General features: G+C 39.5%; 2 protein-coding genes across 2 annotated transcripts; one reads left to right on the forward strand and one right to left on the reverse strand.

Annotated features, from left to right (window-relative positions):
- Nucleotides 1–1,156: 1,156 nt before the first annotated feature.
- LOC311081147 (zinc-binding protein A33-like) lies at nt 1,157–19,291 on the reverse strand. Its single transcript, XM_084111561.1, has 4 exons — nt 18,636–19,291; nt 3,339–3,495; nt 3,138–3,185; nt 1,157–2,928 (listed from the first exon to the last, which is right to left on the reverse strand). Exons 1-4 carry the CDS (start codon nt 19,206–19,208, stop codon nt 2,387–2,389), a joined length of 1,320 nt encoding a protein of 439 aa, XP_083967687.1. The 5' UTR covers nt 19,209–19,291; the 3' UTR covers nt 1,157–2,386.
- Nucleotides 5,049–10,914, forward strand: LOC311081157 (uncharacterized protein). Its single transcript, XM_084111576.1, has 4 exons — nt 5,049–5,188; nt 5,343–5,476; nt 5,814–5,902; nt 6,696–10,914. Exons 1-4 carry the CDS (start codon nt 5,184–5,186, stop codon nt 6,936–6,938), a joined length of 471 nt encoding a protein of 156 aa, XP_083967702.1. The 5' UTR covers nt 5,049–5,183; the 3' UTR covers nt 6,939–10,914.
- Nucleotides 19,292–19,450: the final 159 nt, after the last annotated feature.

Raw genomic sequence — 19,450 nt, forward strand, 5'->3', positions numbered from 1 at the left:
CCTGGCTCTGTTCCTGATCAAGGCCCGACACTTTCCAGACACCGGAGGATGGTTTCCCTCCAGTTCAGTCCCGTGGTGTCAGGGAGATCAATGGGGCGGTTGAAAGTGGCCCCAATCAGGAACAAGGTCCTCAGGCTCTCATCGTCGAGGGCGCTGGTGACGGCAAGGCTGCAAAAGCCCAGGGCAAAGGAAAAAGTTATGGCGCTCCTGAGCCAAGACAATAATTTTGACCCTATCGTCCATTTGAGGGCGGTCCGTTCTTCTGTCAGGGTGTGGTGCAGGCAGAAGAAGACGAGAAGACAAAAGGCTCCAATACAAACTATTACTTACAATATAATTCCAATAGTATGACACTGAAGCTTCAAAGCGTGTATTCGCAGCGCAATTTCTCATGAAGCTCCGTGCCGGAGCGCGTATTGTTTTCAGAGAAACACGTGATCGACGAAAAACGAAGCCTCACTTTCTTTCCAGTCACATGAATGCTTCACTTTGCGTTTCAGAATCTTTGAACCCAGACCACTACTCTAGAGGTTTTTGGAAGTTTAAGTCCATTTACTAAAAATATTTTTTATAAATAAGCCTATGTCACATCATCATATATTCTGCCATTTAAACAGCATAGAAATCATAAAATAATGAAACCACCATTTGCTTGCATCAAGCAATTAACTCTGTTGGAATTTTTATAATTAGTATTAATATAATTGTTACATTTAATTTATTGGCACACTTTAATATGTGAATTATATTATCTGAAAACTGAACATTTAGCATTGTCAGGCTTTTATTTGTGCTTAATAGATTAAACAACGGCACTGCACACTCGGGTGAATGGCTGCTATAAATTTGACCAGTCACAAGATGGCGCTGTTTTCGACACTCATGATGCTTTGAATCTTTTCCCAGAACAATCAGGGGAAAGCCTTAGTGCTTCATGAGTCTTCATTTGCCCATCCCTATCCAATAGGTACAGGCAGCACACACACACACACACACACACACACACACACACACACGGGGAGGAGCTGCAAACGGAGACGTGAAGTCGGACACTTTCTGGTTCCTGTAGTGACCGCTCATGTGGTGTTTGCATACTTTACCACAGCTGCAGTGAAATAAATGCAATATTTGCCAAATAATACACAGATGTTTCAGAGACATTTTCAATCAATAGTTTATGTACTGCTTCATACAGCGTCTGTTTGAACAAGAATAAAGTTCAACATAAGCTACTATCAATGAAGTGGAGTCTACGTTTTTTTAAGCAGTTTTAATTTGATAAACATGACACAATATAACATGACAACGACATGAAAAGAGTGTTCACTGTTATAATAAACTGATTTGAGAGCTTTAGAGGAACTAAAGGTGTTCAAATAAACACGAAACACACGTGATCGTTGTCATGCGATGAATCCGGCCAATCGGGGAACAGCTGTGTCGTCATCAGCCCACGTGCATCCGCTCTTGAGAAGCTGCGCTGGCTGAGTTCTCCGGCTACTCTCGAATTGCTCTCGCGGTACTTTGATGGCATACGTCACAGTCACGTGGCGTCGGCGCTGTATCAAGTCGGACAAAATTTCTAACTGGCATGCACTGCTTTAAGTCAGCCGCCAAAAGGTCTGCGCAGAGCTGCATGAAGTCGAACAAGCCTAATGACTGAAGATGACACGTGACGAGATGACAGGTAGACAAGTCCAATGAAAACAAACTAAACAGAACACAACACAACAGTGACAACATTGTTGTCGTATAAACATTGTTAGATGAGATTTAACCTGTTCATTAAATATATATTAATATTTACCTTTATTCAGGGAAGAGCATTAAATCATCATCATCATTAGGCATACACAGCAGTCATAAATCATTACAATTCAAATCTAATTTATTTTTTGAAATTTGGATCCCAAAGAAAGCCATCTTATTATTTAACATTATTAAAAATAAAAAAAATCTGTAAAATGTTTTAATTTTTTTGTTTGCAGTGTAAATATTGTATTACATTGTATGTTATTTTTAAAGCAGAATGCACTTGATTTAGATTTTGCAATATGTAGAATACTAAGAAATCAATTTCACAAATAGTACAGAAGCTCATTTGCGCAATTGCATTTTAGTGGCTTTTTATTTCTATAGAAGTAACTGTACTTCTATCTACGGAGTATCAAGATCAGTCGACATAATGCTTTGTAAACTGCCGTAAACCTTTTAACCTTGTTGAGCTCACGTCTGGATGTTAAACGCAAGATATTCTGCGAGATATATAAGGCTGAATAAGAAAAAAAAAGTTATCAATGGCTCTGTAAATGTCAAGTAACTAAGGCAAACTGCACAGTTTGCAGAAAAGATGGGTTTCCCTTATTTTGCCTTGAAGGTGGCAACCCTATCGACACAGTTTCACTGATGATTCTAAATCATCCCAAAACACAGGATTAACCCTAAACCCAGGATAGAGTGTGTGAGTGAATGTGGTCTGTACTGTGTGTATGAGGCTCATTGTGTCAGAGACGCTGTAGAAGGACAGAGTTCCTCCACTGTGATCCACATACACTCCTATTCTACTGCTGATGGGCTTTAGAGGGAGTTTAGTCTTTATCTTGTTGTGCCTGAATGAGTATCTAGAGGGAGAGCAGAACAAACTCCAGGACTGATCATTATATCCAAACCAACACTCATTACCCGATCCCTTCCTGCTGATGCTCTTATATGACACTGATATAAACACACCGAACCCACTCCACTCAATCTCCCAGTAACAGCGTCCACACACACTCTCTCTACACAACACCTGAGGCACATCATCAAATCTGTCTGGATGATCAGGATACGTCTGCTCTGTGCCAGTGTCAGTAATCACTCTGTTCTTCTTAGACAGACTGAGGCGTTTATTCACTGTGTTCAGATCCAGAGTGAGCTGATGGGAATCTGATGGAGAGAAAACACATCAGAATCAGGAATTATCAGTCTGTCAGATCTATTAATGTAGCTGAACTCTTCATGTTCAATGTATCTTGTGCAAATCATAATTTACATGATCAACTATAAAACTCTTCTGTCATGTTTTCTTTCACCTTCTACAGGAAGAACATGAAGACACTTAGTGAGTTTCTCTGCTTGTTTTCTTAGTGACTTACATTGAAGGAATTCGTTCCTGGTTCTGGGAACAATGTTGGTGAAAGTGACTGTGGAAATCAACAGACATGAAGAGTGTGATTATCATTTCAAGAGAAAATGATTCCTGCATCAGTTCTTAAGACATCTCTAATATGATCTTCTACATGATATGAGATGATGGAGGATCATTTCTGAGAGCTGATGAATCTCCAGGACTTTACCTCTGTCAGAGATCTTGAGCTCCTCTTTGCAGAAATCCTCCAGTTTGTCTTTCAGCTGATGGTCAGATTCTTTCTCGCCATCAAAAGAGGAGAGAGAACTGAAGGGATTGTCATTTACGTCTGTAGATTCAGGAGGAGCTGAGAGAGACTGGAAACTCTACAGAAAACAGAAATCAAAGCTCATCACCTCCACACTTCATCATAATCTGCACTACTGTCAGATTTGTGCGGCTCTTGATCTTTTGTAACTCTCCTCAATCCAGCACTTTCACAGCATCAGCTTCATTCTTCTCATATTCATTTTATCATGTTGAAGCCACAAGATGTAGCATTTGCCACTTAAACTATATGTGAACTTTCTAGAAAAACACTTGGATGATCAAACATCTGGCAATTACATAAATGTAACAGATCACAGTTGACATTCAGGACTGTTTCTAGGCACAGGTGAACTAGGCGCTTGTCCAGGGTCCCAACAGCTGGAGGGGCGCTAATGAGCTGCTCAACGACCCCATTACCAACAATCGTTGGGTCTAACTTAGTATTAATTGTAAATTCGATTTGTAAATGCAAGTTCACAAGCATACAAGTTGGGTTGGAGGTTGGAGCATGCGTATGTGCAATGAAGCGCGCCGGCGCCAACAACGAACAGACTGGACGAAGGAGCCATTTTGAGCATCTGCGTGCGAGACCTATGGTACTCACAGCCAACGTGTTTCTTCTTTCTTCAGCTTCTTTACACCGCGAAAGCCATCATTTTATGTAAGTATATGTATTTATATTGAAGTCGTTTGTAAAAGTGCATGTATCAACTTGACCGCAGAGCCCTGGTTACGGCTAACGTTATTCATTTTTTCACGAGCAAGCTTAATGTAACTCTTAACTAAGTCTCATAACTTCAGTATTCAGCATGTAAACTGTTTAGAATAGAACCTGTGTAATCGTAGTAAGTTAGGAACAAGTTCGAAATCGCCACTTATAATTTTAAACTAGCTTTGACGTTATAATGCACTAATATGTACTTGCTACTTATTTTGAGAATTTGTGCAATACACCAAATAAATATTTTAAAGTCGACTCCTTATCTTAAATTTAAATTCACACACCCTTTACAGTGGTCTAATATTTGAATTTCACGTTTCAGACTGAGCTCAAAGTGAAAATCTGCACATTTTTTTTTATCTGTGCCCTTCTCACGTGTTTCCAGACTAACGTTACTCGACGGAGTCGACAAGACTGCAAACGTCTAATTTAAAGTAAGTATAATTTTATGGAGTTGATTGAGATTTGATATTATTAACAAATACATGCAAATCAATGAATTTGATCGAATTTGCAAATGTATTTTGCAATCCACAAACATGCATTTCAACTTGTGTCTGCAATGAATTTGATCGAATTCAAAGTACCACAAATTGTGATACATTTATACAAAATAGAATATTTCTATTCACAAACATGTCAATGTTTGTACAAATCTCATTTCATTTAATTCTGAATTTCACAGACACAAGTTGAAATGCTTTTGTTTGTGGATTGCAAAATAAATTTGCAAATTCAATCAAGTTCATGGATGTGTGTGCATGTATTTAAAGGTGCAATAAATAACTTTTTTTCAATAGGAAAAGAGGAGGAGATAACAAGATCATCCTAAAGGCCAGTCTGATGATTCTCTGGAAGAGGAATGGTTCATCTTGGTAGAGGAAATGAAGAAGAAAAACACAAATGAAGTGTTCATCAATCAGAAAATGAGCTTGACTTTATCCCTCTGACGAAAGAAGATTGTGGAAGTAGTGCCAATGGTATCTGAAGTGCTTGAACGATGGCCTGCCCTGTTTCTTCCAAATGAGGTAATATAAAGAAGGTTGAAATTAAATTAATTGGCTGTAGATTATCTTTAATACAGGACAGGTTATTGTTGTGTTGCTTTAAATGTCTGTTGTAAGCCATGTGAAGCCAGTTAAACAATGTTACAACCAAGACCTGTTTTTTTTCTATCACCAGTTATTGTGGACCTCCTCGAGACATTCAGAGCATCAACACACCAGCACACTCCACAACTCATCGAGCTATACAGAGCAAGAAAGGGGGCATTTGGAACAGAAATGGAAGATCATCTCAACAAGCTTGTTCAGCAGGTAACTTGTTGATAAACATCATGTGTCAAAGATAGGTTTAAAAACAGATTTATCAGAGCCGGTTTCTATTATATAAAGGACATTTTCTGAAGATATTTTTGAAGGAATTTGACAATGTATGTCAAGTGTACACTGGCTGATTAGACTGATTTTGGTCCTGAACTTAGAATACTGCATACAATACTGATTTCCTACTTAACACATCTAATTTGATTTGGTGGCTCATTAGCAGAGGCTCTATGACTTCAAACATACATGCAAACTCATAAAAAGTAAAAATTAATAAGTGCATTAAAGAAATTTGTTGTTCTTTTGTATCCTTTTTTTTTTTTTTTAGACCACAAATATTGTGACTCGCAGAAAGCAAACTGTCCTGGAAGGTCTCCCATGTTTCTCAGTGAAGATTCCTCTGCACTTATTAAAACAGTGAGTATGTTTTATTACTTCAACAGTTATACAACATCTTACTACATGACCATGAGTGACTAAAAGGAATGTGAATTTTTGTGTTAACAGCAAACAGATTGTTTTGATGATTCATTGATTTTTGATTCAAAGTATTATTTTTTTGTAAGTACAACATGATTTAGTCAATGATTGGGTATGCAATTTATTTCAGTTAACATGTTTTAAATGATAGGCCAGATCCTAATCATTTACTTAGATTTATACCATCTTATAGTTTTTATTAGCTTGGATGACACCAAAACCTTCTAAGTTGTACCTTAGAGTGGGTCTGGGGAAGGTTCATTCACAGCCCATTTCCAAAGGGGCGTCACCAATGGACGTCGCTCAAATGCCTCTGGGCGCAATTGGATAGACCTAAATCAGAGCGATCGTCATCGTGTAAAGCCCACTTCAACGTTTGTGATTGGTGCCTCGATTTGGAAAAATTGGAAATGGGCTCTTGGCCAGACTGACTTGCAGAGCAAATCTCAAATTTACCGGAAGTTCGTCAGGGTTTTCCTAGGCTAAGTTTTTATACTTCTATGTGAAATAGCTTATTTAGGGCAGTACTAAATTGAAAACGAAACACTTGTTATTTGTGCGTATTTGAGTGCATTTACTTGGAGATTCTGCAAGTGGGATGCAAACTTATGAGCACATTGTATAGGATTACTTTATGGTTCCTTAATTTATCTTTTTTGTTGTTTGTTTTTGAGGTTAGTGTCAAGTGATATTGATTTATTCTTTTCTTCTTTTTTATTATTATGACAAGACTCCAGAGGACAGAGGAATGACCAGAGGAATGAAGGTGGGAATCCTTGTGGTAATTGAAGATGATGTCCCCCCCAGCACACTGCCTAGTGTCACAACATTTGCTGTTGTGTTGGAGGAGGTGATTGTACTGAGAGATGCTCCAGACTTGCAGTCTGCACTTGCATACCTGTTTGGCCTTTTGTTTGCCTTGGACTTTGAGTACCAAAAGCAACTGAAATACACTCTGAGAAGGTGTTCATGAAGATGGCCACTCATTGCTCTGCTAGGATGCAGTCCCTAAAAACTAAGATATTACTGTGACGTAGCATTTGTGAGCTGTTTGGATCTTAAGCATTTAATGTTTTTGTTTAAACTGTCAACTTGAGGCTGTGATAAAACATTGTGCAACTGTTTCAGCACTTTCAGCACAAACATTAACTTGCACTTATAAATCTGCTCTTTTTGTAACATGTTCAGTGTTAACCATTTAAAATGTTTAACATTTAAAAGATAGAACTTTTAAAGTATTTAGGACCATTTGAATGTGAGAACACTTTGAATGTTAAAGTACTCTTTAAAAAAAAGTGTTTTATTCTATTATTTTTTTAATGATGATGAGTATGGCTAAAGTGTTAAATTTAAAATAAAACTTGGACCAAAATATCAAGCCTGTAGTTTTAGCGTTATTTTTTTTAACCTTGTAATAATGTTGAGTGAAAATAACATGAAAAGTAGAAATTTTATAAAACTCAATCAGCTGAACAAAATATCTTAAGTTGGGAGACATGTGACCTTACTCAGTAAATTGAGTTAAGTGAACTACTTTGTTTAAAAGTTGAGTAAACTCAAAAAACTGTGCAGCAAGTTGCCTTACAATTTTAAGTTATGTCAACTTTTCTTTTTTTACAGTGTGTGGAAATACAATCTAGAGTTCAGTAATATACCATCACTAAAGCCTTTGTTTTATTCACATAATAATAGGGCAAAGTTTGATCAATTCATATGAAAAGGCAATAATATGTGATATTTTTGTTTTCATTAAGGCGAGACAAGGCAGGCAAAAACATCGATTTTTCATGCAGTGGTCAGTTTTGAAATTTTGGCCTAGTTTACTCCTTCAATATGTGTTCTTTCAAGCTGCTATAAAGAAAATGTTGAAAATATACATTAAGATGTTTATTTTATTACATTTTGTTTACTTGCGGCAGTAAGTTTCTCCCGAATTTACCAGGAAGTTAGCATTCCAATGCGACATGCCGAGATCCGTCTGTTTACTTAAGTCTGTAATGACCGGTATCGCTGTAAAGCTCTGAGTCTCTCGCACAACGCTATGTAACCCAAATATGGGCATTTCCTTTCTATCAGTAACCAATCGTGAATGTCCAAAGGGGGATTTAAAGTTAATGACGAAATCTCATTTAGAGCTATTTAAATCTTTAACTGCCATTTTCTCAAAATGAGTTTTTTGTCATTCTCCAGTACAAACATCTCAGTCTATGTAGCACATATGTACACCAAACTTTCCAGTTATACACTTAGCAGTATTCTGAAGATATTTCCAGAGGGATTTGTTAATAAATCATTCATGGCCTGATTTATGTGACATTTTAATAAAAAAAATATGGCGAAAATATATTTTTTAAGGCTATGGACAGTATATTTTGATTCCCTAGTTAATGAAAGCATATATCCTGAAATCCCTCTGTGTTTTTATTTTCATCTTGTGTGTAAACAAAATGAAAAAAAATTGCACCTGGCTTTATCATATGTTCAGATCTATCTACCGAAAATATTTAATGAAATAATGCATAATTTGCATAATTAAACATACACATTTCTAAAACTTGTAATACATTTTTTTATATACTTGTGTAAGTAATCAACTGAGGAAGTTTCATGGTTATATCTATTATTTTATAATTTTACCCTATTCACCTGTAGTGTCTCGCCTTAATTACGTTTACTTCATACCTGTCAACATTTGGGTACCAAAATACGGGAGTCCTGGGGGGTGGGGGGGTCAGTTCAACCACATGCAGTTTCATGTCATCTATACATTACACACCCCATCGCCAAATCATAGAAAAATTCAGTTAAGACAGTTGTATTCATCTTCAACAAATCAATATACAGAAAAACAGATTTCTAAAATAAGGCATTGGCCACAAATCTGTGAGTAGGCTACAGTTTTCAAAACTGAACAGGTGATGTTGTGTAATATTCAGTTACTGTAAGAAACTGTTCCAGCGGGTGGAGTTTACTGGTACTGAATATTACACATCACCTGTGTATAGCCTACTCCATTAACTGGAACAAATTTTCACTGGAACTGAATATTACATCCAAATATTGTAAAGTAATCAATCAGCATATTGTTGTGTAACTTCACCTATTGGAACAGTATTTCACAATTTTTCACAGGAACTGAATACTACAGACAACTATTGCGAAAGAACGATTTACAAAACAACGATTGCGAAAGCGTGCACGGATTATGAATTTGTTCACTGTTACCGTTGTTCGTAGTTTTTTTTATTTTATTTTTTTATAGTTCTACCAGAAAGACTCGGGAGAGTTATTTCAATAAACCATACATTTATTGACAGCTCAGCAAGCTGATAATCTACAAAGTCATTTGGCGTAGGCCCCGTCCGTAGTGCATAATCCGAGAGTATCGGATCTGCAATTCCTGCCTAAAGATGAAGGCAGGGGCGCAGCCGACCCCCCTGGGAGGTATGGACGGGACCATCCTGGTGGTGGTGGGGAGGATGGGGGTAATCGTCGCTTCAGTATCTGCGAACTCAAACATGTGTAAGTACCGTGCTTTTATACAGTGAGCATAAGAATATGATTGGATAGAAGTGAAGGCAATAAGTGACGTAGTAATTGAGTCTTCCCAGCAGAACTTATGCTAAAGCTTTCATTTCTACCAGAAAGACTCGGGAGAGTTATTTCAATAAACCATACATTTATTGACAGCTCAGCAAGCTGATAATCTACAAAGTCATTTGGCGTAGGCCCCGTCCGTAGTGCATAATCCGAGAGTATCGGATCTGCAATTCCTGCCTAAAGATGAAGGCAGGGGCACAGCCGACCCCCAAAAATAGGTGGAGTATGAATACACCGGGACGGGGCACGCCAACCCCCAAAAGATGGTAACTGAGTATACCCACCAGTCTAGAGTCCTGGGGTTCCTGAAAATAGAGAAGGAAAATACAAATGGTGAAGATACAAATTAGATGTGAAAATACAGCGTGCCTAAAGTTTAATAGGGAAGAAGGACAATTAATTCTAATATAACTATGTTTATATTTATTTATTTATTTATTTATTTTAATTGCCAGTTCACTCCTAAGAAAACACAGAGACAAGGCCTCATGGACCGGCAATGGCGCTTTTGGCTTGCATAGACAAGGCCACATTGGACCACACAGACAGCCGCCTTGGCAAAAATAATAAACAGGCCTCATTGGACCACATATAGCAGCCGCCTGGGGCTGAGCATAACACAGACTCTGGCCTCATTGGACCACATGGCCTTTATAGACCACAGAGACGAGGCTTTAATGAGCCACACGGCCAAAATAGACCACAGAGACGAGGCTTCTAAGCCACAACGGCCGCTAATGCCACAAAGAGACGAGGTAAGACTGGACAACACATAAGGGTTTTTTATTTTATTTTATTTTTTAATTTAAGGACAAGACCAAGCCACTAGTGCCACACGAAGACAAACCACACAAGACTACGGCATCTAAGCCACATTGAACCTATGCCCCAAAGGGGCCACTGGCCGATCAGGCATCTTTTAAAAGGACAAGGCAAACATATGCCACAAGGCGCCAAGCCCCACATGTACACAAGGCCCACGTGGCCACAAGGCCACTAATGCCACACGTAGACAGACATACTTGAGTACAAGACCACTAGGCCACATTTAACCATGCCATGAAGGCCACAAGACCACGAGACAAGGCCACATTAGGCTACACGGTCACAGTAGACCACACAGAACATAAAGAGTTCCAAACCATAATCCCACACTTAGACGAGACGTACAGACAATGGCCACTAAGCCACACAGAACAAGGCCATAAGGGCCACAGCCTTGAAGGCCGAACATAGGACAAGGCAACATGGTACCACGAAGCCATGAGACCAACACAGAGACGAGGCCCACCGGGCCACAAGGCTGCGAGACAGAGCCACTAGGCCACACAGAACCTGCCATACTTAATGGCCACAAGACCACGGGACAGCCACATTAGGCTACACGGTCACAGTAGACCACATAGAACATGAATATCGCATAAAAAAGCCGTATTTTTTATATATATATATTATTTTATTTTTTTTATATATTATTCTTATTAATCAATTGACGAACATGTAACAAAGGCACAACGGCTGCTACAGCCACATGGAGATGAGGCCACATTGAACAGAGCCGCTAGGCCACATATAATAGATGGCTAGGTAGCCAATGAGGAGTGCTGGCTAAAATAATAACGGGATGAAGGAACTAGGATTATACACCACCACCAGTAGTTACATTAAGAAATTACCTTATGGTTACTGTAGAGCTTGCTGGGCTTGAAGAATGGTTTTAGAATCTGGTCTTATGTATGATTCGAAGGCCGAGGAAGACCATCTGCCCAAGATCTTGATAGCCGACGTGGAGATTCCTCGATCGGCTGCTGTAGTAGCTGCCCCAATTCTGAATGAGTGGCCGGTATAGAGAGAGGGAGATAGACTGCAGCTTTTAACGACGGAGTTCAACTGGGCTCGAAACCAGCCTTTTGAAAGAGGTGCACCGTTAGGTAAGATGAATAGAGGGGCATGATTAGAAGTTTTAGGGCGGATTTTAAGGAATTTAACCATAGATGTGAATGGACAAAAATTGTTGTTAATTTTGGGGAAAGATAAGGTAACACCGGAGGCTTTAGCGTCATTTTTTGAATGTTTAAGAATTAGAGTGAAGCTATTAGATGAGAAACAAATATCAGAAAAGGAAATACCGCGGGTAGGATCGAATTTATTAGTATCTGAGGAGAATTCACCTGGACGCATGAAGCCGTAAAAAGCAGCTAGAAACACAGCTTCTAACAGAATATTGATGTAAAAGGAAAAGAGATCGTTCCGGAGGGAACTGATGAATTTATGCAACAACGGCAGAGTAATGGGCAGACGTTTATCGATTTGTTTACTAGAGCATTTAGCAAAACCTTTAAGAAGTAAACGAATGGAAGTTTCAGAAAAAAGACTAGGAAAATTAGGATTATAGATTTTTGCATAGAATTAAATGCCAGCGAGGAGTCGACGGATGGAAGAGATTTTTTGGTGTCTATTTTCGAAATTAAAGACGAGAAAGGAACAAACGGTCGAAATCAAAATGGGAAATACTGGAATTTGGAAGGCGAAGCAGAACATAGAAAAAGCTGACCATGCGGACGTGTAAGCTTTGAAAGTTGAGGGAGCGACACCTTTAGAAATATAATTTCTAGCCGATGTAAGCAGATCGTTTAATTTAATATTATTGCTGCTTGGGGAGGACAGGGTGCTGGATCCTGGTTGGCTAACGGGCAGAGCCGTCTGAAGGTCTGAAATCGAAACCGAGAGAGTGCGTCAGCAATAACATTGCAATGGCCAGGGATATGTTCAGCTTTAATGATAAAATTAGAAACAACGGATTGCCAGATTAACCGTCTCACGAAAGGCATGATTGTAAGGCATGATGATCTGCCTTTGTTAATGATGGCAACTGTGGCTTCGTTGTCGCAGAACATCAAGATGCGTTTACGAGACCAAGCGTGTCCCCAGATCATACTAGCGACGGCTATGGGGTAAATCTCGTAGAGCGCGGATGAAACTGAACCAGAAAGAGCATTAGGAAAGTCGTTTGGCCATTTTTCGGCAAACCATTCCCCTTGGAAGAAGCCCCCAAACCCAATAGAAGGGGCAGCGTCAGTGAATAATTGTAATTCGATCGACGATTCGAAAATGTCGTGGTAGAAAAAAGAGATACCGTTCCATTCGCTTAACAAGTGCTTCCAAAATTTAAGATCAGACAGGCACCCTTCATCGAGAAGAATTTGGTCGCTAAGTTTTTCTACGGAATGGGCCAAGGTGAGCAATCGTGAAATGAAAGCTCTGCCTTGAGGAATGATGCTCATGGCGAAATTAAGGTGACCGAGCAGCGAGAGCATGTCGCGCTTAGAGACAGTTTGAAGAGAAGAAAAAGATTTGAGGAAAGATCTAATTCTTAATAGCTTTTCGGAGGGAAGAGAAGCTTGCATTAAGACTGTGTCGAGGGAAATCCCTAGAAATTCTAACGAAGTAGAGGGACCCATGGTTTTTTCAGCGGAGAGGGGAACGCCAACGTCGCTGAAAATCTGTTTGAGTATGTCAAGAATTGAAGATTGCTGAGACGGAAAATCGATCAGCAGGAAATCATCGAGTAGGTGTAAAACGAATGGAAGCTTGCAGACGTTCAGCAGGATCCAGCACAATGCTTCAGAGAGGCTATTAAAGATGTGAGGGCTAGTTCTACAACCGAATGTGAGCCGTACTGCAAAATAAAATTTTGAATTCCATTTGACGCCGAAAAGTGGCCAGTCGGAAGGGTGTATTGGCATCGTTTTAAAAGCGTCGGTAATGTCAGCTTTAGCCAACCAAGCTCCTTGACCGGCAATCTTGATTAAATGGATAGCGTTGTCTACTGAGGCATAATGTAAGGAAAAAGGTGTTAGAGGTATACATTCGTTAACGCTCGCTGTGGAGGCAGAATGAGGAGATGACATGTCGAATATTAAACGTTTTTTGCCGGAGTATTTCCGAGTTGCAACGCCGATGGAATTGATCCGGAAAGTCGAGAAAGGAGGGGAAGTGAAAGGGCCTATAACGTATCCTTTATTGACCTCTTTTTCTAGCAGGTTAGATACCACTTCTGGTTCAGTAATAGCTGACTGTAAGTTCTTGGCTATGAAAGAAGTGGTAAGATGGGAGAGGATACCCACCCGAAACCCCTGTGACAAACCTGTGATTAAGTAATCGACAAAAATCGGGTCAGGGTGAGAAGAAAGGTAGTTAGAGAGATTAGGTATATTAATGGGGGTTGAAGGGTGCTTTTTCAGAATTTTCTCCCTCTCCCTCTGATTGGAGGTTTGTACCAGCGAGGGCAGACCGATTTCGGGTGAGGATCCTTGCAAAAACTGCAGACGTGATCATATTTACATTGAGAAAAAACACAAACAGATTCATTGAAATTAACACAGGGAAAAACACTTCTAACAGGCGCGTAGCGTTTCCTGCTCTCTTGTGAAAACCTTACATTTTCAGCACCCTGGACAGCACCCGGCGCTTGACTAGCGAATGCTTTCGGGCAGAATGAAGCCGAATGTCCATGAGCGCTACAAATGGGACATGCCAGCATTTTTTGACCCCCGAAGTGGCGAACAAGCAATTCCGTGTCGGTAACGGACCAGTCTAGTCTGGAGTTGTAGAGCGAGATGAAAGAAGCAGATTTGGCTGAAAATGACTTGTGGTATTCGTAGAATAAGGTTCCCCCGTACCTTTGGTTAAAGTCAGCCATTAGAGCTAGATACAGATCTAATTCTTCCCTCCGATCAGGAAAAACCTGGCACAAAATATCTCGGTAAAGGCTGAATGCGATGACGAATTCGCAGAATGAAAGATTCCGGTTTAATCTGGGATCGGATGTTTTGAGGAGGACTGCCACGTTACCACAGTCTACCATTTTTCTGTCAACGGCAGGCGAGGGAAGCAGGAGTGAAGCCAAGTTAATGTCCTTACCTTGGACAATGTTCGCTCTAATAAGAGGAGACACTGTAGCTGCAGCCGGAGAGACGAACCGCCTACCAAAAGACTGAGCTGGAACGGCTGAAGAAAGGTTGAAGGAGGAAGTTTCGGGTGTGGCAGAGGCGTCCTGAAATGTTGACTCTATCGGCTGAAGAAAAGTTGGCAGGGCTGAAGAAGATGGCACGTTCGATGTATCGCTTAATCCGATGGCTGAGGGAGAAAGCTGGGACATTGCGGAGACGTTAATAGCTGGAACCGAGCTATTGGAATTATTGAGTGAGTGTTCAAACTTTGACATCTTTGACTCCAAGGTCTTGACGGTTTTAGAGAGGCTTTGGACGGCTTGGAGAATTTGAGAGTTAACTGCAGCGAGTTCGGATGGATCCAGCGAAGTAGAAGCTTGAGAATGCTGCGTAGATCTTTTTGCTGGGTGTGGTGACGAGGATTTTGCGATTCTCTTCCTGCCGGCTTGTTTCGTCTGGCCGGGTGCGGGAGCGGTTGCCGGGCTGTGAGGAGCAGGTTCTGGTGGATTGCCCAGAGTATTGAAGGCCAAGATCAGTAAATCCTCTCTGGATAAACCTCGGCTGATGGGGATACCGGCGGCCTCCACAGCAATAATTATGTCCTCCGAAGGCCACCTCGCCCATGGCGAGCCGCGGCATTGAATGCGCGAGCTGCGACGTGTTGGAAGAGGAGAAGGCGGAATGAATTCATCGTCGGATTCTGAGTAATCGCAGACGACAGGTGCGTCAGTAGACATGGCGGTTTTAGCAGGTGAGCAAGACGTAATCGTCGCTTCAGTATCTGCGAACTCAAACATGTGTAAGTACCGTGCTTTTATACAGTGAGCATAAGAATATGATTGGATAGAAGTGAAGGCAATAAGTGACGTAGTAATTGAGTCTTCCCAGCAGAACTTATGCTAAAGCTTTCATTTCTATTTTGTTAATAAATTTTGCATATTTTGTTAATAAATTTTGCATATTTTGGCTTTCTCGGGTGTCCCTATTTTTGTTGTGTCCCTTTTGAGCCACGGGGCGAAACGGGTACGGATTGAAAAACCAAAGCAACTGTATGGTTTACAAATCTGAGCACAGCTGAGACTTTTTCTCTGGTACTTTTGGCGTAAGATATTTATTTCCGTCAAGGTCAGGCTGTAATGTCAAATGTATTCCCAGGAATGAGTGATGCGCTTTCCGCTTTTAAAGTTTTATAAAATAAGTAGCCTATATGGCTTGAATGGTTTAAAAGCATTAGCAAGAATAAAAGCGCATCATATAATGTAACGCCATGCAGCCAAAGGATGACAGAAAAAAACGGATGCTGTGTTAATTGTGTTAATTATTTACTCCATTTGATGCGGGAGATGGGTGTGAAATACGGGAGACTCCCAGGGAAAACTGGAGTGTTGACAGGTATGGTTTACTTAGAATGTGAAATAGTATTACTAAACAATAATTTAATATATGCTTGGATTTGGGCTCATTTAAGTTTTACTAAAAAGTAATAAGCTACTGTTGCATTCTTGAAAGTGAAGAAACCATATTGTTAAAATAAATAATATAACATTTCTCATTTTATTCTGTCTATTTATTTATTTTTCAATTGAATACACCGTGTGTCTAAAGATTGGCATTATTTAAAGGTGCAATGTGTAATATTTAGGAGGAGTAAACCTAATTTCTTAATTTATCTTTGTAAAGAAACCTTATTGCTTAACTGGCTACTCTCTGCTGTCTCAGACGATGACATCATTTCCTGTCGGCCACAGTAATTTCTGTTGGTTGCAAATCACAGCCTCACCACTGGATGCCGCTAAAATTACACAGTGCACCTTTAAAAGCACACTCAAATAATTTTGACATTGGAGTGAAACAGGGTTGGACCCGAATATTCGTTCTGTGGGTTGGTATTCATTTTTCAATTTTGGGATTCGAATTTTAGGGGTTTTTTTTGTGTGTGATTTTTGCACACCTGGCATCCAGTAACACTTTATAATGACGTTCAGTTGTAAGTCATTTATAAGTGGTTAGTTAATGATGAACTAATAATTTACAAAACATTCATAAATGATTAGCAAGTGATATACTAACATTTTATGTATGTTTTGTAAATTATGTTACAAGTCATTTACAATTGATTAGTTAATGATTAACTAATCATTTACAAAACATGACTATGTGTTTCATAAATGTTTAATAAATGATGTTACTTTTTTTTATTTTTTTATGTTTTGCTCATATCAGGTGCACAGTGGTTAGACTCCATGTGTTTCAGAGAAGACAGCTGTCTATACCCTCACCAGTTGTTACTGTGAATACCATATATGGTATGTATCCTGTTGTGACGTTGTTGGTCGCGGTTTGCGGGCAGTTGTAATGGCGTACGATAAATAAAGAGGCACATGGATCCTGGTTGTTTATTACATACTGCAAACACCAGTCAGCACTTACACTGCAGTGCACACTAGTGTTCAACACCTGTTATAGATGTGTAAACGCATGAATAAATCATTTACAACACTTTCTGCATCCCCTAATCTAAAGTATAAACTATTCATAACTTGTAAATGTCTTACACTTCATTTGTAGATTACCACTTCAAGAATCAAAAACGCATAAGATGTACGAATGTTATCTACAAATGTATATGTAACACATTTACAAGTGATGAATAGTTTACACTTTAGATTAGGGGATGCAGAAAGTGTTATAAATCATTTACAACACTGTCTGTAACCCCTAATCTAAAGTGTAAACTATTCATCACTTGTAAATATGTTACACTTACCTGTTACAAATTATATTTACCTGTTACAAATGATCTGTATGTGTATTCAAGGCATTTACAACACTTTCTGCACCCTCTAATTGCTACATACATACAAAAAAAACATTTATGAAATGCATATACATGTTTTGTAAATGATTAGTTAATCATTTATTAATCAATTGTAAATGACTTATAACTGAAACTACAAAACATACATAAAATGTTAGTATATCACTTGCTAATCATCATGAATGTTCTGTAAATTATTAGTTCATCATTAACTAACCACTTATAAATGACTTACAACTGAACGTTATTATAAAGTGTTACCCTCTTTTTTTATTACACAGCTTGGTTGAATTCTAATGTAGAATGCGGTCTGTTATTTCTTGATAACAGACCGCTGCTAAGTATAACACACCGTTGCCATGAAAAACAGAGCGTTGCTATGGACCCAGGATTCTAACCGTAGCGACGGAACAGACTATTTACTTTAGCAGAAGCAATACAATCGTTCTTAAATCAATAAACTCCTTTTTAAATCAATATTTTGTGTCAAATTATTGATTTATTTGGTAGGTAGCCATGTAATAAGCGGGATAATGTAGAGCGAGGTGGTTGTTATAGCAAATACAACCCCTTCAGGCTGATTCAAGACCCCTCCGGGTTGTATTCGCTATAACAACTGCCTCGCTCTACATTATCCCTTACTTATCTTATATAGCCTAGTCGTTTTTTAATAGGATGGAAAGTTGAAGGAACCCAACCTCGTTATACTTAATGAATATATTTGCTCCTTCTTAGCCTAGTAAAGTCTTCCCTGCAACTGAAGTATTCTCTATCTATCGCACATCTGCATGAACTTGTATGGACAGAAGCGCATTCCTGAACATGCCTGAGGGATTTCACATGCCCCAGTAAAATCCCCCATGAGTGAACGTCATGATTCAGTTCATCTGGAAGATAAGACAAAAATGCCAAAGACCTCTGCTGTGTGGGAGCACTTTAAATTGAGCATCAAGTGGGGACAAGTGAGGACAAGATCAAGCGAGGGCAAGACAAAGGTAGTGTGCCAAATATGTGCTTTGAAACTGCCCTACCACAACAGCAAATCAAGTTTGAAAATAAAATCACAAAATCATATTTTGTCAAACCTATAAACATATAAACTGATAACTATGTTTACAGAGTGCATTTTCACCATCTTTTCTGTTAAGTTCAATGCAAAGCAAAAATACGCTCAGCAGTTACAAAGTCCACTTGCAGTTACTGTTCACTTCTGTGACGTCTGCAGTGTGAACGATGTTACCTTATTATATAGGTGCCAATATAAACATTATTTCATCAGTGTGTAGTTTAATGTTCATACCTGTTTCTCTGTCCTCTGTGCTGCAGTTGATACAGTGTCGTGGTTTTTATGTTCATCCATCGCACACAGCACACATATACACTTCTGATCAGTGCGGCAGAAAACATTGAGGAGCTTGTCGTGTTTCTGACAGATCATCTCCAGCAGTCGTCCATTGGCATCAGTCACTTTATGTGGCTTATGTGAGTGAAATTCCTCATGACGGTCGAGATGAGTTTGACAGTAAGACTCCAGACACACCAGGCAGGACTTGATGGCTTTGTGTTTTCTTCCAGTACAGACGTCACACTGCACATCTCCAGCTCCAGCGCAACAGTCAGCAGCAAGTTTAGTCTTCTTCAGTTTCTCCACCATTTCAGCCAGAATGGTGTTTTTAGCTAAAGCAGGTCTTGGCCTGAAGGTCTGTCTGCACTGAGGACAGCTGTAGACTCTCTTCTCATCCTCCTGATCCCAGAAGTCTGCAATACAGATCTTACAGTAACTGTGTCCACAAGATATGGCCACTGGATCCTTCAGGAGATCCAGACACACTGAACACATGAACTCATCCTGAGTAATTCTGGCTTCTGCCATTTTACTGCATGAATACAGAGACACAAACACACAACAGCTCAACTACACTTCAGGTACTCTTTCCCTGAACTCATGTGATTCCTGTTTCCTGGTTCTGTGTTTGAGTGAAGTGTGCAAATGAAATGTCTGGAAGTCTTTAAAGTCACAGATCACAAAACATCGGACGTCAAAACGTCTGATGTCACAGATCACAGATCACAGATTTCTTTCTTCTGCTGCACAGAAAGGAAGATATTTAGAAG

This window comes from Abramis brama, assembly GCF_963993115.1.
Source record: "Abramis brama genome assembly, chromosome: 4".
Lineage (NCBI taxonomy): Eukaryota > Metazoa > Chordata > Actinopteri > Cypriniformes > Leuciscidae > Abramis > Abramis brama.